Consider the following 24,871-nt stretch of genomic DNA (forward strand, 5'->3'; position numbering starts at 1 on the left):
CACACACACACACACACACACACACACACACACACACACACACACACACACACACACCAGACACAGACACACAGACACACAGACACACAGACACACACACACACCTCCTAAAAGCAAAATATAAATGAATAAAAATAAAGCAGTGTGCGGTCTTTTTTGGTTTGGGGATGAAAGGAAAGCTGATTGGCCGATAATTTTTATTTATTTAATTATTTATTTTGGAACATTGGAAGTGATTTAATTAAGGCCAGTACATCTCAGATCAAAGTGTGCTTTTCTCACACACACACACACACACACACTTTAGAGCATTTTTTGCAGTCCCAAGGTCCCTACTGCAATTAGAATTCCTCTCCAAGTCTGTTGTGCCCACACACCCCCACACACACACTTCCCGCGGGATGAATAAAAGAGAGGTGAGGGGGTACAGGTTCCACATTCATTAAGAGGCAGAGAGAAATGCATTGGTTTCTCACTGTGTAAAAAGAATGCATTTCTCTCCTACTCCCTTTACAAATGCTCTGTAGGAGGAAGCACATTCACTTTACATGCATGAATACGATGCTTGTTACAGCGCCGACATGCTTAAGTATCCTCTCTCTCTCGCTCTCTTACACACACACACACACACACACACAAAAGGATTCCTCATTGGAATTGTTAATATTGAGAGGGAGATGAGACATTAGGGTAAATAAAGGGCTCTACTTGACTAAGTTCAGCTGCCATGGCTGTTAATTGGACAAGATGATGCCGAGAATAATGCACTATTCTACTCTAGCCACACACACACACACGCACGCACACACACACACACGACTTGCAAAGAGAGCAAACAGCCCAGTTGTTATATGTGGGCTACTGTCACATTCAGGTCACATTCAGGTAGGCAGGATGTGCAGCCAAGCCCAGAGCAATAGATTGGCATGACTCAGCAGAGATTCTCATCAGGCCTGAACTCTGAGTGGAGCTCATCATATTAAAAAGTGCCGAGTCACATGGATGTACGAGTCAGGAGAGGAGGGAAAAGTCACACACACACAGGGACATGAGAAACGCACACAGAAACGCACATATGCTACTAGATGAAACCAATAACCCCAACTTATAGTCCTCTACCGGTGCACGCCGCACACATACGCACGCGCGCGCTGAAACACATCGTCGTATGCACACACACCACGGGACGGACACAGCATTTTGACATCATGACCACCAGATTACTATGAAAGCTACCGTAGGCTGCTGGTTGCCCTCCACTCACCATCTAAAGTGCAGAGGGCGAAGAGGCCACACTTGGAGGAGTCATCCTTGGAGCCTGCAACAACAAAAAACAAACACCACAGAAATCATCATGAGATCTCAACAACACTTTTCATAAGTCATAAAATGTGTTCACGCCCTCAAGAGTCTAACCCATGAAACAACTTTAATGAACACATCAGGATATCCATTATGCTAATAACAATAACAATATTGATATTAACAATCATAATAATTAGTCACTCAAACACGCTAAGTACATGAGAACATTGCAATCCTGTCTGCACTGTCTGTATTCCTATTCCTGTAGATCAGTGGTCTCAAACTCCCGACACACACACACACACACACACACACACACACACACACACACACACACACACACACACACACACACACACACACACACACACACACACACACACACACACACACGTCAGTGGTCTCAAACTCTCTCACACACACACCACACACACACACACACACACATCACTGTCTGTATTCCTGTAGGTCAGTGGTCCCAAACTCTCACACACATTGAATAATGTACTCTCATACACACATTAAATAAAAAAGACACTGAATCAAAATGAATTTGATGCTACACTGATATTTACGGAGAATAGGACGTCTGACATTTCCAGTGCACGGACATAATTTGACCGACCGGGTTGACACTTCACTGTGAGAAATCGGGGGTTTGGCGTGAGTGTGTGTGAAGACAATAAAATGAGTGAGTCTTACGGCCAATGTGTGAGTTGGCAGCCCTGTGGTGAACATGTAGCCCCCACTTCCCCTTTTAAACACAAATTATGACTATCAACTGGTCATCTGCCATCATAACCACACACATGAAGTGGAAAAAAATAGGAGTCCATTTTATTCTCTAGCTTGGTCGCGGTTGGTTGTGCTAAAAGGCAATAACCCCTTAAATTATGACTCCTGGCAAGTTTTGTGCAAATAAATTACAGATTGAGACTTATAAATATAACCATCAACACATTTAAGGCATCTTGCTGTGAAAAAAGATGACAATTACAAAGCATGATTATCACACATAGTGTGACCTGTGTTATTTGACTGAGGGGCCCCCTTTTAGATATCAGGGTGAATAATATAACCTATGTTATATGATTGTGGGGCCCTATTAAGACAATATAACCTATGTTATTTGACTGAGGGGCCCTATTCCGATATCAGGGCTGGAGAACATAGTAGTGACTTCACACAGAGGCTTGGGCTTCAGGGATCCCTGAACACTTGGGCCCCTGGGCCAGTCAGGCCTGTTCAGTAATCCATCCCTGCTCATTAGTTTGCCTGTTTAGAACTACTGAACCATGTATTTTTATTCGAGTTTTATTGGTAAATGTTTGGGATGATAAAAATGATGTACAAAGTGATTCCATGCCTCCTTGAAAAAAGTATTTTGAGTATTTTCAAAATACCAAAATACAGTAGTTGTTTTTATACATTATGACTACAGTGTTTTGTAGTTTATGTTGATACATTTAAAAATACGGTATTTGTATTTTATTTTAAAATAGGCTACATCCTGATGTATTTGTGCCCATTCCTTTATGTACTGAAACACCTAAACAAAATGCAATCAAGTAATCTTCGACAATGTAATAACCTGATTACATATATTTTTTTCATGTAATCTGGTCTGATTATAGTTACTTATTTTTTTGTAATCTGATCATGTAATCCAGATTACTTGTAATCAGTTACAACCCAAACCTGTCTGTCACTCATTAGTTTCTCCAGTTGTCATGTCATGCCCGTGCTGCACATTATTTTTACAGACAACGTAACTGCAGCAAACCCACCCAGTTGCCCATTCTCACTCTGTGTGTAGTGTTTTCACATAGGAAATGAGATGGAACACAGCAACGCAGCAGTTACCAAGGTAACAGAAACAAAAGAATAGAATAGCTAACATGACAGCCTCTGTCCAAACGTACTGACATGTGCTGCATGTCACTGATAGTATTGATCTCTGTTGAGCTGGTATTGATGAAGTGTGTGTGTGTGTGTGTGTGTGTGTGTGTGTGTGTGTGTTTGTGTATCAGTGAGTGAGCGAGTGAAAGTTTGCATCTGTGTGTGTGTGTGTGTGTAAGTGTGAGTGAGTGTGTGTGTATATCAGTGAGTGAGCGAGTGAAAGTTTGCATCTGTCTGTGTGTGTGTGTGTGTGTACATGTTCTCACCTCTGCGTATGCTCCCTATCAAGTGTGTGGAGACGTTCTTGTTGTGGATGCGGCCCGTAGTCAGGTGAAGAATAACATCCCTGGAGGGGTTCTCTCTGCCAAGACACACAGGTAGCACAATCAACACACACATGGTAGAATCAACACACACATGGTTAAATTAAAAAAGAGATTGACATGGACATATGGACGAGGTTATAGAGTGTGTGTGTGTAGGTATACAGTGTGTGTGTGTGTGTGTGTGTGTGTGTGTTTGGGGGTATACAGTGTGTGTGTGTGGGGGTATACAGTGTGTGTGTGTGTGTGTGTGTGCGTGTGTGTGTTCCTCTCCTCACCCTGTAGGGGGCGCTGTAGTCTCCTCCTCCCCGGTCCCTGGCGCCCCCTCCTGGGTCCAGGAGCACAGCAGTATGGCGTAGCCACAGCCTGGCTGGGAGACCATCAGCTCAGGCAAGCCCTCTGGACCAGGAGTCACCGACAGACTGTCCACCTGTCAGGGAGAATAGACCGAAAATGGACAGAAAACTAAGAATTTCACCTGAGAGGCCAGACGTTTACTTAGGTACCATTTAAATAGCTGACACTTTTATCCAAAGTTACTAACTGTAAGGCAAGGATCACATCAGCCAGCGGCAAGTGGCAGCAGCAAATGTAACGCAACGCTCAGACCATAATAAGTTTTATCTCGTTCCTAAGAAACACAAACGGTTTGTCAATTGAATACTATCACGTTGCATTTTGCGCGTTGCGCTCAGCTTGTTCAACACTAGCGTTACGCCAGCGTTGAGAGAACAATAGGAAACCTGCCGCTTGCCGCTGGCTAATGTGATTCCTGCCTAAGGGACAGTCTCCCCTAAGTGCCTTTCTCAAGGAATCAATGGACGGAGTCAGGATTCGAACCCATAACCTTTGTTGACTAGTGCATGCTAGCCAAGTTCCTTAGCCACTACGACTACACTACCACCATACTGCTATATATTAGGGCAGACTTTCTGGGCTTTGGTTCACTGAGAAGCTATTCTCATATCAACCAAACAAAATATGTCAGCAAGACAACAGTGAAGAAACATACAAGGGCTGAACAAACAGTGTCAACCTGTCAACAAGTCAAGAGTTCAGGCTGTGATGGGAGACATTTATGGGGAGGCCCTAATGAAATATGGACAGGGGTATAAGTATAAGTAAGTATATATACTCTTTTGATCCCGTGAGGGAAATTTGGTCTCTGCATTTATCCCAATCCGTGAATTAGTGAAACACACCCAGCACACAGTGTACACACAGTGAGGTGAAGCACACACTAATCCCGACGCAGTGAGCTGCCTGCTACAGCGGTGCTCGGGGAGCAGTGAGGGGTTAGGTGCCTTGCTCAAGGCACTTCAGCTGGTCCTACTGGTCGGGGTTCGAACCGGCAACCCTCCGGTTACAAGTCCGAAGCGCTAACCAGTAGGGCACGGCTGCCCAGAAACCACTGCTGAGCCTTCTGGAGGAGCCTGCTTGATAACCCCAGTGAAATGCTCTCGAAGGCTGCAATGTTGGTGATGTTTTTTAGTACACAAAAGGTTTTGTTTTGTTGGTGATTTTGTTTTTGCTTATTGATTGGCCTCTGGGGGAAATCCCCTGCCTATAGAACTAGGAAATTACTGCAATTTCCCGACTATAAACCAAAGTTTAAACAACATATAATTTTGCTAAATTTCTTCAGCTCTGAGGTTAATACACAGCTCTGGAAACATTTTTCTGATGTCATCCTACAGTTGCTGAGTGACATTCGAATGAGTTGATCGTAATTATACAAATTTACAGTTGTCTCTTCATTTTGAATATGACTGTCAACTCGTTCGAATACCACTCAGCACCGTAGGATGACATCAGAGGATGTCTGAGCAGTGGTCTCAATTATTTCTAGAGCTATGTGCATATCTGAAATGTCCCCAAGGGGTGCTCGCGTGGTGCTGCTACCTGTCCCTCCAGAAGCCACTTCTTGAGGAGTACCAGCTGGCCAGAGCTCAGGTCTGAGGAATCGGACGGCTCTTCCCAGCGGAACGCTCGGACCACGCGGTCAGTGTAGCCCACCACCAGCTCACAGCGACCATCTCCATCTGATACACACACACACACACACACACACACACACACACAGACACACACACACACACACACACACACACACACACACAGACACACACACACACACACACACACACACACACACACAGACACACACACACACACACAGCAGCTGTGTCTACTGAGTGGGCTAAGCACTAACAGATTGGAACACTGAAACTTTATGAAGTTGAATGCATACACACACAATCAATTGCTATAAGGCTATAATCTGTATGAATTCTCCACCCACCCTAAGGCACTTTAATACCTATATATCTGACATATAAAGAATGATGCCAAGTGAAATTTGACACACACACACCCTTGCTATTGGTTCCCTCACTTTTGCTAAACCACACACACATAGACGCAAATAGTGGGAGGCTATATGTACTCTCCACCGTCTATAAAGCACTGTAGGTAGGCTACATCTGCTATGTAAATACAATACCAACTCAAACTTGACAGACTGACAGACAGACAGACAGACAGACACACAGATACACACACACGTTTGGGCCCCCACCGTCGACTTCAAGGCAGCGCTGCCTGGAAGGCGCTAGGGTTAGGGAAGGCAACGCTGCCTTGAAGTCAACGCTGGGGGCCCAAAACACCATCAAGTCACATACACACACAGACACACACCGATGTCGCTGATGAGGATGACTTTGGTGTTGGCGGGGATGTGCTGGGTGAAGCAGGGCTTGTGCTCATCCCAGAAGAGTGCTTCGTGCTGGCTGGCGGAGTCACTCCCCTTCCCCCCCACCGCCGTCAGGTCAAAGGCATGGAACCAGCCCTCCGCCCCCACAGCAACCACAAAGTTCTAAGGGGGGTGGGTGAGTAGAAAGAGAGAGAGAGAGGAAGTGAGGGAGAGAGGGAGGGAACGAGAAAGGGGGAGTAGAGAGGGGGGGGGAGGAGGACGGGAGGAGTGAGGGGAGAGAGAGGGAGAGAGAGAGTGAGGGAGAGAGGGAGAGAGAGTGAGGGAGAGAGAGTGAGTGGGGGAGAGAGAGGAAGTGAGGGAGAGGAGAAGAGGGGTGAAAAAATAGGAAGAGAATGTGACGTGGGGCCCCAGCTGTGGTGCAACTGGTTGGGACACCTGCACCGTGCATGGCGACCGGGTTCGATTTCCCACCCGTGGTCCTTTCCTTGACTCTCTCTCTCCCACTCACTTCCTGTCATTCTCCACTGTCCTATCAAATTAAAGGCATAAAAAGCCAAAAAAAAAACAAAACAAAAAAAAAGAATGTGACATGGGTAAGAGATGGCAAGATACATGACTTGATATTAATAAATAAAATCAAATAAAGTGAATAGTTTAGTGAATTCAGTTCCAGTTGGTGTTGAAGAGAGGGAGATTGTGCTGTGTGAATATGTATGCTTCCCCAACTTGCAGGAATGTAAGTCAAACATGACATTTACACCTAACACCAAAACTGAGATTTGAAAAGAATTATATTTCCGTCTCCAATTCATTAATTTATCTATCTGGCAGTACACCAATTCTAGATACTCACTTTGCCTTTATTGCAGATGTCTCCTACTCCCACACACGTTAACTGTGGAGGAAGAAATGTTGTTCATCATATATATATATATTCATATATCACTGATTCTTGAGATAAGGGACAAAACATGTCCCCCATCAAAATGTTGCAATTTCCCTTAAAAAACAATAACTTATTTCATTTAAAAAGGCTTTAAAAGTTGAATATGAAAGACTTGTGTATGTTTAGACTCTTAGTTTTGGCTATATTTATATTATTTCATAGTAATTTCACAAAATACCGGCACTGTTCTATGAAAGCCCATGCAAATGAACTCGAGGTTACAGTATCAAACTGCAAAAATAAAGTGTTTTAAAATGCCCAAAATGCACAAATATGATTATGAGGTTAATTGGATGGCTTCATAAAATATCACAAAATACTTAAAGTATACATTAATAACAGCCTTTCAAAATCAGTCCTCAATTCATGTCAACTCCGTCAGATATTTTTCAAATTCGAAATAAATCAGGCATATTTTGGTCAGCTTTAACCCTGAGGACCCCCTTTGACTTATTTCTGTTGATGGGATGCAGCAGTCCAACACATGGTCTCGTAAGTGTTTTTTTTTAAAATAAATATTCAGCAAACAAGTTGAAATCCTTGTGGTCACAGCTTTTATGTGTCAACACTGTCTTCAAAGTAGAGCTGAAATCAATCAAGAAGTTTGAAATAAAAGTTGGTATTTTGGTTTAGTTTAGTGGCAGCTGGCAACTGAGGAAAATCTAAATGGCTACCATCTACTACACATGATTAAGTAAAAAAAAACATGTAGTTTCGTCAACTCCGTCAGACGTCCACTCGGTCAGATATTTTGTCTGACAGAGTGGAAAAGTGCTCCCAAATACTTATTAAGTAATGTATAACAACTACATAACATGATAATATGATCTAAGTATGCATGTTGATTGACTTAAAACATCTTAATATACCCAAATAACTAATGCCAAATAACTTATAATAATAACTCATAAAAAGTATTGTTTTATCTGTATTCTAGGCAGACATGGCTAGACAAAAATTGTCAGTGTAAGAGCAAAACCAAAGAAACAGTACCAGAGAAAAGGGAGAGAAAGCATTAACAGTGACCCAGAAAGCAGAAGGGACAGTTAGACAGTCAACAGCAGTTAGAAAAGGAGAGACAGAGATGGAAGGACAGGGTCCAAAACAACAAAGTAAAACAAGTAGGAGAATTAGGACCCAGAGCAAAAAGGCACCGCAAAAAGTATTGGAGGAAAGCAAAGAAAAGGTCCAGAGCTATGCAGAATAGATGGCTAAATAAAAAAGACACCCCACCAGAATGTCCTCTGGACCAGGCTGTTGAGGAGCCTATTTCAAGAGAGAGAGGAGAAAACCAGGAAAAGACATGCAAGGGAGATAAAAGCATTGAAAAAAAGGTTAAGAAATTAACAAAAGAGCAACACAAATTAAGAAAGCAGGAATGGCTGAAAAGAAGGCTCAAATAGAAAAGTCAAATGTCAAACCAAAAGATAAAATGATTGTAGATTCTCCATGAACAGAAACAGAGAGGATGATAACGGGAAGCCAACATCGGAACTCCAACATTAGGAGATATCTTCTTTTCCACAAGAGCTGAGAAGGAATTATACAACTCATGTGGCACAGAAACGAGCCGTTGAAAATCAGGTCACAGACAACTGGCATTACACTGCAAAAACTGTGTATCTAATAAAATCTAACCAAGATTATTAATCTTATATCAAGATAAAAACTAGTTTGTATAGTTTTCAGTATAAAGAGACTTACCTAGCGATTTCTCATGAAATCATGACTTAATTTAAGAAATGTTTTTAAATGTTTTGATTTATTTTAAGACATCTCATCCAGAAAATAAGCAAATTTTTCTTCCAGTGGGTTAAGCAAATTTGTCCTAAAAGCAAGCCAATTTGTCTGCCAGTGCGTTAAGTAAATTTGTCTTGATAAGACTCCTTTAAAATAAGTCAAAGTCTTCTAAAATTAAGTCAAAATGATCTTTCAAGAGAGCGCTTGGTAAGTCTTTTCATACTAGAAACAATACCAAATAGATTTTTTGATCTTATTATACGATTAATAGCACTTGGTTAGATTTCATTTTTTGCAGTGTATCAGGCAAGGTTCTAAAGAAGTATCGGCTTCTTCATAGGCTTCGCCAGTTTGGTGTTAGGTACAGACAACTATCATGCTCTTGCACTGCAAGACTTGCAGTGAGCCATTGGATTGCCAATGCTTTCCCCCAGCTACTCTTTGTATGAGAGACTGCTCAGAGGAGCAGCAGAATGATGCAAGGGCCAGGAAGAGCCGTCCATTGGCCATGTTGATGCAGGAGATGGAATACGAGTTGGGAGAAGCAGGGGATTCGGTCAATGAAATGTAAGATTTGGTGAATGAAATGGAAGAGGAGCCATTGAAAGATCCTGGGGGTGCTACTGTTGATATAATTATCAACAGTATTGAGACAGGGGATTGGCTGGCAGTGGTGTATGATGATCACTGGTGGTTAGGAAAGTCCATTGATGTAGATATAGAACACCAAGATGTGAAAGTTGAGTTTTTGCATCCTTGTGGTCCTACTGCATATTTTCACCCTAAATATGGGAGGAGGGTAGCCTAGAAATCTAGACGTACCCTAGCAGCAGCAAATGTAATTTGCAGCCAGGGTAGTCTAGCAACTCTCTGTTGGCTTGTGAGCTGGAAAAATCAAACTTCGATCGGGCCAATCATATCGTGTGTAGAGTCGATGGGTGGGCTTAACATAATGATGACAGAGTTGCGATGGTTCCACGTGAATTCCTTGCTACTTGAAAACAAAGAAGATGGGAGCTGTTGCTGGAAAACAGCGGTCTTTGAAACGCGACTGGAGTTAAGCTTTTTTTTTAAGTTGGCAAAAGTTTGATCAACTAGCCAACTAGCTCCACTGGTGGGAAAGCGCATGGGACTCATGAGATGTAGGCAGTGTTGGGACGGATACTTTCAAAAAGTATTCTGTTACAGAATACATGCCCAAATATGTATTTTGTAATGTATTCAATCTGACTAACGTATTCTGAATACTTGGATTACTTCCGCATTGAATTGCAATGCAGCCATCAAATCCTGCTTACCTAAACAGGCCTATTCTGGTGTGTTCTTCTGTTCCAAATGGCTGAAGTGTTAGGTCCACATAGGAGAATGTAAAGTCAACTAAGCTACCTGATATAACTATAAAATAGCAAGGTGACCAGTAAAACTACAGCAGGCGACTAGGCTAGGAGGAGGGATGTCTGTTTCTGTCCAGTGAAAGATTTTGAAACTGACAGGGACAGCTTGTCCCCTCCAAACAAGCCAGACCAGGGAGCTCTATGCCATAGCCCCTGATGTTATGAACTTCATAGAGCGTAGGCATGTTCAACACCTCTTGTCCAATGCCCAAGTCCTGCAGGTTAGACAAACTATTATATATAACTAATACTTGGCTCTACACAGCAGGCAGTAATGATTTACTTACTTGCTGAGAGAAATTGGAGCAAATCATAGAACTTACTTGCCTGAGGTCCTGTAGAAACAATACTGCCATGTCAAAACTAGGTAAATATCTTTAATCAGTTTGATTCTCGATTAGTTTGTCAACACCGTCAATTGTGTGTCAACACCGTCAGTTGTGTGTCAACCCCGTAAGATGGAGGTTTTTCATTTTTATAAAATAATGTATGTTTCTTTTGTTCAATTGAGTGTGTTCATACATTAAAACACCAACTTATCTACATGCATCAGTGTCTTGTGTGCACAAAACCACTGATTGTATATATTAAAAATAAAAAAATAGTAAACTAAATTAAGGTAATTTAAAATGGCTTATTCCAAAACAATGTAAAATGATATTAAAAGTGTATACAATGCAATTTATCACTAAACCTTGCTAAGGCACACCATTTCTACACACTTAAAGACTTTACAGTGTTGTTGAATTGATCAAACACACACAAAAACATATTTTCACGTGTCAGACGGAGTTGATAAATGACAAGTTACTAAGTCAGTAAATGTCAATATATCTATATATAGATATATAGATATATAGATAGATAGATAGATAGATAGATAAACAGGCTATCTTCAACTGACCATGCCCACGCACGACCGCGTTACCCAGGGTTTGGAGTCATCATTTTTGTACACAAATAGCTTCCCACTGGTGTCGCCCACCACGAGTTCATTCAGCTACAGGATAAAAAAAAAAAGGCACAAGAGAGAGGGGTAAGCATTTGAGTCTACCGAAGAATTGTTGTTTATCCTTGGCAAAGCCGAGTAGACCGTCAGTAGCCTAGGTGAGGGAACAGTCATGTTACTCCTGAAATAGCCCTCTGCATTATCACTTAAGTGTCGATGCTGAATCATACAGCGTGAAGTGTCCTTCAGAAAAGTAGTGCAGGGTGTAGGCTAGAGCCCAATCTTGTGTTCATGAAGAGTAGCCTATGTTGCACTAAAATCACCAATACATATGTGAATAAAATATAAGGATGACATTTTAACCTATTTGGGGTGAGTTCAAATGTTGACATAGGCTACAGAAGTGATCAATGTGGTTCAACAAATAGGCTTAACATAAGACTGTTTTATTCCAGACAACAATTTAAGGAACTCAATGGCCCCTCAGTGACAAAAATATCGTTTACCGAGTCGTTGTCGGCGTCTCCGAGGCATATTGCATGAGGAAACAGAGATCCTGTGAAGTCCAAACTAACCCGCTGAACATAACTCAAGGATCGCATTATTATGCGAAGAGCTGTTGTTGCTGGTGCTGCTGGTCTGCTCTGCTGGTGGTGGGGGTTTGTTAGGCACTGACTGATCAGCTGATGATAGTCAAAACTATAGCCAGTTTTCTTCAACATAGATCTAACGTTACAGCGATATTTGCGTTCGTGTGCATCATGGACAACTTCGCACGTTACCTTAAATAAACAATGTCTATTCACATGACACACATACTAATCTAGTCAAAATGTAAATACGCTGCGTGTGCCCACAGGAGTTACAGTACGTGACATTTAAATGTCTACCATTCGTCAGTGTTTCAAAGTAAATGCCCAACATTGGTTACCAAACAAAGCAGCGCATAACTACGGAAGCGTATTGCATTCATGACTAATAAAAAAAAATGCACCCTGTTTGTCTGAATTAATGACTTAGCACATCCTGTTTTTCTGAAATAACCAGTTAACTATCTCATCAATACAGAAAAACAGCCCTGTTTTTACACTTATTATATATATATATATTTTTTTTTTTTTTTTTTTTTTGACGATTTCCACCCTCATTTCCGTTTGTGTGGGCTTGGCGTCGATGTAGTCACGCACCATTGTACTTCCTTTGTGGTGGTTGAGACGGGCCGTAGCCCTATGTCGCCCTCTGTGAACTTGGAGGGTACTACGTTCTTCAGATGATGGATCCTTTACTTCTTCTTCTTCCTTAAATTTAATGGCGGTTGGCATACCATTTTGGTGCATTACCGCCACCAACTGTTTAGGGCGTGGAGCTTCAATGCGGAGTTAGACGCCTGTATTTATTCGTGTAAACAAAACAACAACAAAAAACAAACAAACAAACAAAAAAGAATGGGGGTGTAATCTTAAATTCTATTGAAAAGACCTGTTTCCTTTAAATACCGCATGAGAGCTGGCCATGCTGATGGTTTAACTGAAGAAAAGAAAGCAAACCCTCTACTGTTAAATGTGTGTACCCTAATCCTTTGATGTCTTCTAGTAGTGTGGTTCTCTCTGTGTTGTATGCTTCACACTCTAGCAATACATGTTCTACAGTCTCGTTCTTGTCACAGTGAGTGCAGAGTCCTGTTGTGTGTTTCCCTAAACGGCTGAGATTGTGATTGAGATATGTATGCCCAATTCTTAGTCTTGTGACCACCGCTTCTCCCCTTCGCTTCCAACCACCCTGCCTCCTTGTAATTACTTGTTTCTGTACTTTATATAAAAAACGACCTTTGGTCTCCTTTTCCCACTGTGCTTGCCATAGTTTGTTGACCTCTGTTTTAATGACACTTTTAATTTCTGTTTTCCTCAATGGGACTGTCCATTGCAACTCTGACTTAAGAGCCCTTTTAGCCAAGCGGTCAACTACTTAATTTCCTTCTATGTCAACATGAGATGGGACCCACAAAAAACACACTGTTACATTACGACTTTGGAGTCTATACAGGATGCATTACTAAAGCCATAGTCCGATTAAGGATATCCTATGTGTGGCAAATTAGATGAAACGGACGTATTTGTATGAAAGAAAACGGAATGTGGCTATAGGTCTTTATTTTACAGACAGCAACGTATTACACCATTGAGGGAGAGTACGTCCTCAGAAAAGTCTGTAGTCTTCAAAAACACTCCTGTTTGTAGGTTTTTTCTATTTTTTTCTGGATTTATTAATGAAATATCCCAAATCACGAAGAGACATGGTAGACTACACTCCTTTATTTATTTACTTTTTTTTACAACCGGCCATTGATCAGGCTATAATGAATATGGCAAATGATCATAATGCAGTGAACACACAATTCATTTCTCTGATATTTTCTCAGAAGTCTTGCCACAGCTTAAATAGGCTAAATTGGATGATATCAAAAAAGAAAGAAAGAAAGAAAGAAAACCTTAATGACAGATGACGGGAAGTGACTGTAAGGGGAGAAAAATAAGGAAGAGAGAGAGGTGAGATCTGTTCCAGTCCCACGCAACACGTCATAGGCTGCAAGAAGCAATAGTACAGTACACGAGGGCTCATTAAGACCTCCGGAATGAACCCATAGGCTACTCACTTTTGCTGTGGACATTGCACGATAGCCCACTTTAAGGCAGACATGGGATACCTGCTGTAGACTTTAGACTTTAGAGAACAAGTGTATTCATAACTGTGTTTAAACACCTTCACTGATAGCCTATGCCTGTAGTCTATGATGGAAGGAACGGGCTTCCTACCAGCATTTTTGGTAATTTCCTCCTCAGGCACTTTCCTAATTAATTACGTTATAGCAATCATAAGCGGACACATCGATGTCATCTTCCCCTATATCAGGTAAGTCTATATCGTAGAGTTATCTGCACTGCTGTTACAGGAAGAAGTGTGTGAATGCGCTAAGCAGTTACTGTTTCGAGTTTATGTGTGCGCCTAAGTTGTGCGCTATGACAACCATTTGTTGATTTTTTACATTTTTTATTACTTAAGCAGTGAAACAAAGAATATGCCATCCACTGACCGATAGCCTACTTGCTTTTATTTCATGGTTGAACTATCGAAATCCAAATACCACCAAGTTCAAATCAGTTTCGTTTTCTCCTCAAGCTATGCTTTCCCATTGGCATTGCGCAATTCCAGCTGTGATTGACACGGCACACTGGCACAGTTCACCATGGGGTAGACATCGTATAGTAGTCTGTATTTCAATGAGTTTTCACTTTTAGAAAATGCAGTGAGGAAAATTGTTTTAGCCCCACAACTTGTTATAGGGAGCCACAGTCAAGCCAAAGTTGGACTTTGGGTTAGTACGTTGGACAGCCATTAGTAATTTAACTTGACTGAAACACTTAAACTGTTAAACGTTATTAAGAAGATGAGGCATGAAGAGCATGAGAAACCTAGGCCATCTCAGCAGCTCTTGGGTTGTAAATGTGTTAACCACAAGGCTGTTGCATGCTCAACAGTAGGCTATTAGAGATAGGACAAGATCTTCTTTCCATTTTGAGCAAGGGCCACCATAATATGAGAATTTATTTTCTCATTGCAATTTGTAAAGCTTATATTGCACCTGTACCTGTAGTTAATCCTGTTTTGTAAACAATTGGCAAAGCAAAGGTCATCAGAGAACGCTCTCGATATAGCTGAACTTGAGTCATATTTTTACTCTCTTTCATTCATCTCTCCACTGACAGCCCAGCTGTGGAGTGGGCTGGCATGGGCCAAAACGTCTCTTAGAAGCTTTTTAAGACAGGATCAAAAACAAAAAGAGAACAAAAAAAAACATGGTTGCAAATGAAATGCAAATGATCACTTGGTTCCCCTTCGAAGGTCAGACCCCAAATTATGGCATCTTCCTGCATGTCTGTTAATTGTAATAGACCCAACTGTTTCTTTCTGGTAGGCTACAGTCACCAAGTGTAAATGGAAGATTTAAAAAACTACCAAGAAACATGCACGTTAATGTATTTTGAAAATATGTCAGGAGATGAAATGGAAAGAGGAATTATAGGCCTCAAGACGAAAACAAAAGCAAAGGAAGGAAGGAGGGAACTAATAAGGAACTAAGACAGAGCAGAACTTAGTTCTTAATGGCTAATGACACTGTTAGCTTCTCTAAGCAGGTGAGACAGAACAAGGAAATGAAACAAGATCATGGTTACCCCTTTTACAACTTATAATGCTGTCAAGCCACTCGTGATCCCGTGGCTCGTTAACACTGCTCTAGTAAACTCTGAGCTCACTGTGGGTGGTATATCATTTTATTCCCCTGCTGTACCCACATGGCTATTGGCCATTAGGCACTGTTTAACTCTGCACTCTTGTTAATTGGTAACAATGACATAGACCCACACATGGCAATGTTTGGGTGTATGCCAGGAGCTTCCTTTTTGCCATTTCTTTTGGTAGTGTGTTCAAGTAGCGCTTGTACAATTAACTACATTATTGCTGTATTACGGGGAGATGTTGTGGCCATCTGGCCCTACATAAGGTAAGCCTCCCATATAGCAATGATTTGCACATGCAGTATGTTTTGACAATGAAGTGTAATGATGTGCTGTATGTAAACAATCACAAAGGGAAATCACTGGATTTTGATGTTGATCAGTTTTGTTTATCAGTCAAAGTCTTTTGATCTACATTGTTGTTCTTGGCAGGGTCCTCAGTCTCAGCTCTGCTAAGAGGCACAGTGTGTAATGTCGCATTGATTTTGCTAAAAAGTGAACTTATCCAAGATTGAAAGTTATAATAGAATGATGAATTATATATGATATTAAATAGTATTGAATTAATATCAGCTCAATTAAATTAATGTTAAATACTAATAATTATATGATATAGGTAAGTTCTTGGTTCTTTGCTTAATTTCCCCCTAATTGTTTTCTCAAAATGTAAACAAAAGCAAAGTGGCAATGAACAGTATGGTTAGTCTGCATGTAAAAAGACTAGATGGATGTCACTTCCAAAATGGATAGTAAGCTGATGAAGTGATCAAAGTCATATGTTGATAGTGAACACTGGCCATATAACCAAAACACCACTGTCTCATTTGCTCATTTATATTATTCAATCGGCTATCTATTTTGCCTCCTAACTTTCTTTAACTGCTGATTACTTGTTCGATTGATTATTGATTTATTTTCAGTGACACTGGGACAACTCCTCCAGAAAGCTGTATATTTGGACTCATGACGTCCATAACAGCCATGGCAGGTAGGAACAATCATTTCAAATGTCTGCAGTTATTTTCTTTATATTTTGCACTTGCTTTCGTTCACATAACAGCTGCTTCTCTCCCCAGCAACATACAGTGTATTACATTTTATCAATGCGGGTGTGCTGGAAGGTCACCCGGGTTTGACCCGGGATCGAATCATGAACCTGCCACTGCAAGTCTGTGTTGTTTTGTATAAAAATGTTTGCTACATACCATTCAAATTTAACTTTAACTTTAATGTGTTTTCCCCAGGCCATGCTATAGTTGAGCTACTCAAATCCTAGGGGCCATACATTTACCGTGTGGACAAAACAGGTCATTTGAGGACGTAATATTGAGTGTAGGGAAACATTAATCAAAATGTGTTCACCATTTTGTAGATCCAACAGCTAATCAATTAATCAGGAAAATAATCAACAGATTAATCAACAAAAATAACAGTTAGTTGCAATCCTAGCATGTCATTTTGGCACTGTCATGCAACGGACATTTGGCTGAGTTGTTCACTCAGTCTATCCTAATTTCACTTCCTTTTCTTAGGAACAAAACCCTCTTGTGAATAATCCCCACAGAGAACGTGGATGCGCGGAAACTATCTGCGAGCCTGTTGGTGGTTTTAGCTGTGAAAAAAAAAACTGCAACAGAATTGAAACCAAACTTCCCATCTTTCATTGTTAAATCATGTAGTGCCAAAGTTCACCCTTTTCTTTCATTTTCAGATTTGTGGTATGATTTCATTCTCAGATATGTGAAGTAACAAAAACAAATGACATTGGATGTACTGTGTTCCAGGTGTGGCTACTATGTACACCAGGTATAAATTCATTGAACTGTTGATTGAGAGGACAGGAGGGGTGCGTCCAGTGCTTAATAAGATTGCTCTTGGGATCGGACTGCTCTCGTGTTTAGGAATGAATATAGTCGCCACTTTTCAGGTACAGTGACAGTAACTCCTCTTCCGTTTCTCTTCATGTCAATAAAAAAACATGCATCTCGCTCCTTGTCTGACACGGTCTCTGCTCTTTCTCTGTCTTAGGAGACAGTTGTGACGCCTGTCCATGACTTCGGGGCTTTGCTGTTCTTCCTGAGCGGAGTAGTTTACATCGTCCTCCAGACGTGGATATCGTACCAGGCCTATCCCTATGGGTCGTCCAAGGCCATGTGCAGGACTCGTGCCCTCATCTCCTCCATCGCTGTAGTGGCTCTCTTTCCAAGTATCCTTTTTAGGCTTTAGATGGCCACTGGATTCTGATGATGTCATCCCAAAATGACATCCTCGCTGTCTCTCTCTCTTTCTTTCTCTCTCCCTCTCCCTCTCTCTCTCCTTCTCTCTCTCCCTCCCTCTCTCCCTCCTTCTCTCTCTCCCTCCCTCTCTCCCTCTCTCTCTTCCTTCTCTCTCTCTCTCTTCCTTTCTCACTCTCTCTACCTATCTTTTTAACTACAGTATTAACAGATCTGTCCAATGGCTGCTCCGTTTTTTTTTCTCTTTTTCTTTTTGTCCTGCCTCCTAACAATCATATAAGTTGTTTCCCTGCAAAAAAAAACACAAATTCTGCCATCTTTGCCCATATAAGATAGCCTAGAAATCTAGACGCGCCCCTAGTGGCAGCAAATTACATTTGCTGCCAGGGCTAGTCTAGCAACTCTCCGTTGGCTTGTGAGCTCCAGAAATCGAAACTTAATCAGGCATTGAAATCGTGTATAGAGTCGTTTGGTGGGCTTAACATAATGATGGCAGAGTTGCAACGGTTTGGCTTGAATTCCCTGCTACTTGAAAACAAATATCCTATTGCGTGCAGAGGGAATTTGAAAGACAACTGATTATCCCGCCCCTCGGACTGAGCACTGCGAACGGTGAGTGCCCAGACCCTACATTTTAATGTGGGTCTGGCTCACCAGGCTACATATAAGAAGATTTGGGGTACCATTGTTGCCCATATAAGGATATGTGGAACTCCTTATATGGGCAAAGATAGCAGCTTTGGGGCCTTTTTGTAGGTGAACTTCAGAGGTCCATTTCCGCCCCAACAGCTTTTAAAGGGTTAGCTCCCATTCATTATCTGAACACAGTTTTACACTGGGCAATGGGTGCTGTGGAGCTCCTGTCATAACTTGGCCCGCGACCCTCCACTCAAATTTAGGCACCTCTGATTGAGACTAAGGAGTCTCAGCGTATTTTGCCCACAGTTCAGGCTGAAGTTAATTAATAAAAGATAGATAGATAGATCAGAATTTAGCACTGGTCGCATGATTTGTTTATTCAGTTTCACTTCAGCGGAGAGGTCTTGTCCATTTCAGAGTCCCCGACTTGACGTAGCTTCCCGCTACCTATATCGCTGCCGTACTCAGAGGGCCAGAGAGTAAGACGAGGATCACATCAGCCAGCGGCAAACGTAATGCAACACCCAGACCATAATAAGTTTTGTCTCGTTCCTAAGCAACACAAACGGTGGCTAATGTGATCCCCGCCTAAGACTTTCATTTGGGCTCTAAAGCGCTAGTCTCTGTGTTTCCACAGTCCTCATAAAATGCCAGGCAAGTTAATCATAATGATGATTACACAGAACTTTAACTAAATGCATACTATAACTAAATGCATGTGCCAATTACAGTTTTTCTGACTTGCTTTTGGTGCATTTCTCACATTATCAATAACATTTGCACAACAGTAAGTGCAATTTTCAAAACAATTTGTGAAAACTGTACCATGCAGGATTACCTGCAAAAGCACATAACTTGCCGAAAATGCTTAGTCAATGTTTCAAAAGCAGACATGCCAAATAGCCATATCATAATATATATCATATTTACTATACTTTTACAGTATATTGTTTGCACTGCAGTTTGTTGCCAGACCATGTTATTCATGGTTTTACAGGGACAGTGCAATAGAAATGTAAAAATATATAAACTCAGATTAGTTAAACACTTTTGCATGTAAGGACCCAAGCAGTGAACCAGTGCCTAAATGTTTTGGGGGCTGGACTATTCAACAGAAACCTGCATAATGCATCCTGACTGATAAGCCATTCATCTGAAAACAGCCGATAATTGTATACGAGCACTGGCCTGGATGTGCGAACGCATTTGCTGTTTTTTAAGTAAGCTAATGATACATTTATCTTATGAAGTGCACAAGTGACTAAGTGAAATGGGCATTCAGCTAGTAGTTTTGAGAATTTCACTTCTGATCTGAGAAGTACACCAAAATGACTAAGAAAAACCCTAACCCTTACCTGAGGTGAAATTGCTGTCTAGTGTACTACTTTATTTAGTTGTTGTTTGTCGTTTTCCTGAAATATTCCCTAAAGCGGTCATCTGTGCTATTTTCGTGGGAAGCTCCGAACTCCGCTGGAAAGGAGATGAACCGGTATGGTATAAAACAGCTACTTCATTTTGCTGTAGCACACACACACACACACACACACACACACACACACACACACACACATATCTGACTTTCTCCAACTTTTGCACACTTTTTATTTATTATTTTTGATTTCTCCTCCATCTACCCATGTCCTTGATTGCCTAGCCTTTCTGCCCCCCCACCCCCCACCCCACCCTCATCCCCAACACACACACTTACATCATCACTGTCATCACTTCACATACATACAGCACTCCTCTACATACTTGCTGCACACTGCCCCCACATACACAGCACATTGTCTTCAGGATCTTCTCCAACACACATCCTCTACATACTTACAGCACACTGCCCCCACCTACCCACACACACACACTACACACACACACACACACAGTCACTGCTCCACTCCCCGCCCACACACACATCTTCACTGTCATCACTCACATACATTACATACAGTACTCTGCTTGCAATAGTAAGTCCCTGCCCCCCCCCCGACACACACACTTACATCATCACTGTCATCACTTCACATACATACAGCACACTGCTTGCTATAGTAAGCCTCCTCTACATACTTGCTGCACACTGCCCCCACATACACAGCACATTGTCTTCAGGATCTTCTCCAACACACATCCTCTACACATACATACAGCACACTGCCCCCACCTACCCACCTACACACTACACACACACACACACACACAGTCACTGCTCCACTCCCCTCCCGCCCACACACACATCTTCACTGTCATCACTCACATACATTACATACAGTACTCTGCTTGCAATAGTAAGTCCCTGCCCCCTACATACACACAGCACATTATTTCATCAGGAAGCTTCTCCAACACACATCCCCAACATACTTACAGCACACTGCCCCCAATACACAGCACATTGTCTCATGAGGGAAGCTTCTCCAACACACATATTGCACACTGCCCTCTCCCCACATACACAGCACACTATCCCATCTCCCTGTCATCCCCCAAACACACACACCAAGACCCTGGCAGTTGGGTTAGCCCCTTGAGCCGTGGATCTGCCCAAGGTTTCTTCCTTGGTAAGGGAGTTTTTCCCTTGCCCCTGTTGCTCTTGGGTGCTCCTTGTTGGTGCCCCCCACCCAATCCCAATCCTCCCCCACCTTTTTATGCAGCCCTTGCCACTTAATCTACTAAACCCATCTTCTACTGCACTTTTACCCCATTAATGCACAAATAGGCTGACACCAGACATAATTTCACTGCATTTCTTACTTCCAGTAACTATATGCATGTGACAATAAACTTCCTTGTATCCTTGAGAATTATGGCCTCCATCTTTGTTGTTGTTGTTGTTGTTATTTTTATCATTTTGTTTGTTTGTTTGCGCTTCACAACTTCATGCCTCACAATCACACACACACACTCTCACATTCACCCATTCACACACACACACACACACACACACACACACACACACACACACACACACACACACACACACACACACACACACTCACACTCTCTTACATACACCCATTCACACACACACACACATACACCAATGGCGGAGGCTGGGTGTGACATAACAGCAGCAGCTACTTCATTTTCCCGTAGCTTACAGCTGTAGTTTCTGTGAAAGGATTTTCCCTCACGTGGTGTGCAGAGAAATGCTAGCGTCTGACTGATCTAAAGGGGAAATATGTTGCCTTCAAGCTAATATTGGCGTTCCTCTTGTTGGTTTTTTTTTGTTTTGTTTTGTTTCTTATAACAGAATAATGGATTATGGCTGTTGTTATTATTGTTGTTTCTCATATTGTTTGTTTGTTTGTCTGTTTGTTTTGATTCTTATAACAGAATTATGGCCTCTTGTTGTTGTTCTTGTTATTTCTCATTGTGTTTGTTTTTGTGTTTCTATGACAGAATTATGGCCTCCATCTTGCCAGTGCAGTGTGTGAATGGATGGTGGCCTTCAGCTTCGTCTTCTTCTTTTTCACCTACATCAGAGAGTTCACGGTCAGTTCAGGGTCAATGTCACAGCAAATGTCAGAAATAAAGAAAATAGGGAAGGAAAGAAGATAGGAAAGAGAGACAAACGAAAGGGAAGACAGAATGAAAGAAAGAAAAGATTGTTTAAGTGGGAGATTAAGTGCTGCCGTATCAAACATTCCATCTGCAATATGGCACACTGTTCATGAAGGTATATGGAGAACTGGGAAATTACACACCGACAGTTAGAGATCAAGTCAGCACAAGTTGGGCAACCGGAACCAGTTGTAGTGGCCAAAGGATTGCACAATGACCTACCAGACTGTTTTACATCCATCATCCATTGAAAAGCTACTGGCGAAAGAAAGCTATACTTTCACCACTGTAATAGTCCTTAGATGTGCAATACAGTCACTAATATTTAAGTGATATAGGATATGTTGTTGTTGTTGTTGTGTAAACACCACTAATGTTTATTATTTGCACTTCTTGTGTTTTCTACAGCGCTTTACCATGACTGTGAAAGCTGAATTGGTGGAGCAGAATTAAATCAATCATCCTCTGTAGATAGTATTTTTATACTGATGTTTTTTTTTTTTAAATCTGCATATTTTAGGTACCTTTGTAAACTTTTGTACTTTGTATGCAGAACTCTCAAAACTCTCCAAAGTGTTTACAAATTCATGAATATCTTTGGGATTTTTTCTAGTTTTGTATTATATTCTCAATATTGTTCGACAAGTATTTATTTGTATAGTGTATAGCACAATGGCCACTCAAAGCATTCCACACAGGCATAGCGAAACATAAACATAAACATAAACATAACAACATAAACACTCCACATGAAGTCCATGGGCTTTGGCCAGTGATGATTCTCCTGGTGTAAGGAACCAGGCACATGACATGGTGCTCTTGAACAGACTAGGCCGTCCGTAGAGCTCCGGTAGCAGCACAGGGCAGCTGTCCTAAATGGAGGCACAGACAATGGGAACTGACAGGATATTTGTCATATCATTGTATTATATCTACTCTACTGTAACTCTGTACCTGTGAGCCGAGATACGGAGACAGGTATATGAGAATGGATCGATGCATTATATTTTTATATATATTCTCTGTTTTTTATGGTTTAAAGTTACTGTGTTTGTGTTCAAACCACTGAAACTGATTATGTAACCTCATTATGTCACATGACAATGAAACTGACCGTTAAAGCACAAGATGACCGCAAGCCTTTATGCAATGTGGACATGGCCATGGAGAAATAAAAGTACATGATCATCCTACATGCTGTGTGTACAATTTTACAATTACCCCAACCCATTTCCTGAGGAAATGTATAGTTTAGACAGGAAACTCTCAAAATAAGTTTAAGATTTATATTGATGTAAGTACTACTGTAGATCTGTTTAAGATGTTGCTGCTGCACCAACCAAGTGGTGCCACTGCGTTATTGCTGTATGAAGAATACAACAAAATGAACAGACATTAAAATGAAAGAATGCAAGACCCCCTTATCCCAAGCAGCTCTAGACAGGTGGAGCTGATGAGGGGGAGGGAGCAATGCTGTCATGTGGTACAGGAGCTGTGTGAGTCTACCTGCAGACTGTGGAAATGCAAACAAACGCTGCGTTTTGGGCTTCTTTGTAGAGTAATTTAGTGCACTAGTGAACCCAAGTCCATATAGCCTTATAGCCATACAGTAGCCTTTAACCCTAGCCCATGGCTAGGGCAACTGTTCCTTGATAAAAACAAAGAAAGAAAAGAGCAGTTGGGTGACAGCAGACTGCTATCTTGCGATATGTGTGTGTGTGGTGTGTGTGAATGGGTGAGACATGAAATTGTAAAACACTTTGAGTGCTCAGAGGAGTAGAAAATTGTGCCATTTAACTGCAGTCCATTTACCACTTACTGCAGTCCACTTCAAACACTGACCATGCTGCTTGAATTTTAGCGCCATAAATGGAATTAAGTCACCAAACAGCAGCAATGAGAAAGACTGCATGTGTCATATGCATACGTGCACAGAATGCACGTGTCATACGCATGAAAGATGTGATTGAAAATGATTGTGTTATCGGCTCATTCATTCATTCTCTAACACTCTCTCTCACCTCAAGCTGGTGTGTGGTGAGTGCTCTGGCGCATAATGGCTGCCGTGCACCACCCAGGTGGGTGCTACACATTGATGGTGGTTAGTGAGGTTCCCCTTTCACTGTAGAAAACTTTGGGTGCCTTGATGATAAAGCTTTATAAATGGAAGTTGTTGTTGTGGTTGTTGTTGTCACACTGAGGCACAGTGGAGGTGAGGCGTCAGATCTGGAGACACTTTATTACATTCCCAGTTCCCTACTGCAACAAAAGCCTTCTGTTTTTACATATAAACCACACGGAAGACACATGTACCATGTTCTTGTAAACTGACCGCAAGATTGCTACTTTGACATGTAAAGCCAGTGGAGAAAATCTGAAGTGAAACTAAAATTCTTGTCTGGAGAACACAACAGCCTATGTCATATGCTTCACAAGTTCATCTTTGCTATTTTTTTTACAGACCCAAAAACGAACTGATATTTCTTCCCACACACACTGTATTTAGTCACTATCATATTAATCCTAGCAAACCTTTTTAAATAATAATGAAAATAAAATCTGTTTAGTCTCTGTTTAGTTTCTGTTCTTGCTTTGTCATAGAGCAGTCGTTACTGTTCTCATTCTGTTCTAGGAGACAGTTATTGAAGTTATCCATCTTTTGTGCAAAATGCTGAATATTCCTGTCTGTCATAGAGTGCTTATTTCTGAAGAGAGAGAGAGAGAGAGAGAGAGAGAAAGAGAGAGAGTCACAGTCTGTGTTGGCACAGTGCACATGACATTTATCTGTGCACTGAATACATGTGTGTTTTGTATTGTTTGTTATACTGAACTGTTTGTTATCCCAGTGACAACCAACCAACTAAAATTAG

General features: G+C 41.4%; 2 protein-coding genes across 2 annotated transcripts in view; one reads left to right on the forward strand and one right to left on the reverse strand.

The window, feature by feature from the left end:
* The window catches only part of itfg2 (integrin alpha FG-GAP repeat containing 2), a 23,870-nt gene extending 11,704 nt beyond the window's left edge, over positions 1–12,166 (reverse strand). The window contains exons 1-8 of the mRNA XM_048268686.1: positions 11,776–12,166; positions 11,225–11,320; positions 7,094–7,135; positions 6,225–6,402; positions 5,430–5,569; positions 3,806–3,957; positions 3,471–3,565; positions 1,265–1,318 (exon numbers count right to left, since the gene is read on the reverse strand). Coding sequence (XP_048124643.1) covers positions 1,265–1,318; positions 3,471–3,565; positions 3,806–3,957; positions 5,430–5,569; positions 6,225–6,402; positions 7,094–7,135; positions 11,225–11,320; positions 11,776–11,991 — 973 coding nt within the window. The 5' untranslated portion in view covers positions 11,992–12,166. The remainder of the gene's footprint in view (positions 1–1,264; positions 1,319–3,470; positions 3,566–3,805; positions 3,958–5,429; positions 5,570–6,224; positions 6,403–7,093; positions 7,136–11,224; positions 11,321–11,775) is intronic.
* Positions 12,167–13,841: 1,675 nt separating this feature from the next.
* dram1 (DNA-damage regulated autophagy modulator 1) lies at positions 13,842–23,194 on the forward strand. Its single transcript, XM_048267257.1, has 7 exons — positions 13,842–14,179; positions 16,485–16,552; positions 17,349–17,491; positions 17,593–17,770; positions 19,868–19,926; positions 21,840–21,932; positions 22,410–23,194. Exons 1-7 carry the CDS (start codon positions 14,058–14,060, stop codon positions 22,452–22,454), a joined length of 708 nt encoding a protein of 235 aa, XP_048123214.1. The 5' UTR covers positions 13,842–14,057; the 3' UTR covers positions 22,455–23,194.
* Positions 23,195–24,871: the final 1,677 nt, after the last annotated feature.

This window comes from Alosa alosa, chromosome 17, assembly GCF_017589495.1.
Source record: "Alosa alosa isolate M-15738 ecotype Scorff River chromosome 17, AALO_Geno_1.1, whole genome shotgun sequence".
Classification (NCBI taxonomy): Eukaryota; Metazoa; Chordata; class Actinopteri; order Clupeiformes; family Clupeidae; genus Alosa; species Alosa alosa.

Bases quoted from the DNA above. Each gene is read 5' to 3' on its own strand.
- dram1 (XM_048267257.1), top strand. From the start codon at position 14,058: ATGATGGAAGGAACGGGCTTCCTACCAGCATTTTTGGTAATTTCCTCC. The intron at 14,180-16,484 runs GTAAGTCTATAT...ATTTATTTTCAG, and splicing joins GTCATCTTCCCCTATATCAG to TGACACTGGGACAACTCCTC. The intron at 17,492-17,592 runs GTACAGTGACAG...TCTCTGTCTTAG, and splicing joins ATATAGTCGCCACTTTTCAG to GAGACAGTTGTGACGCCTGT.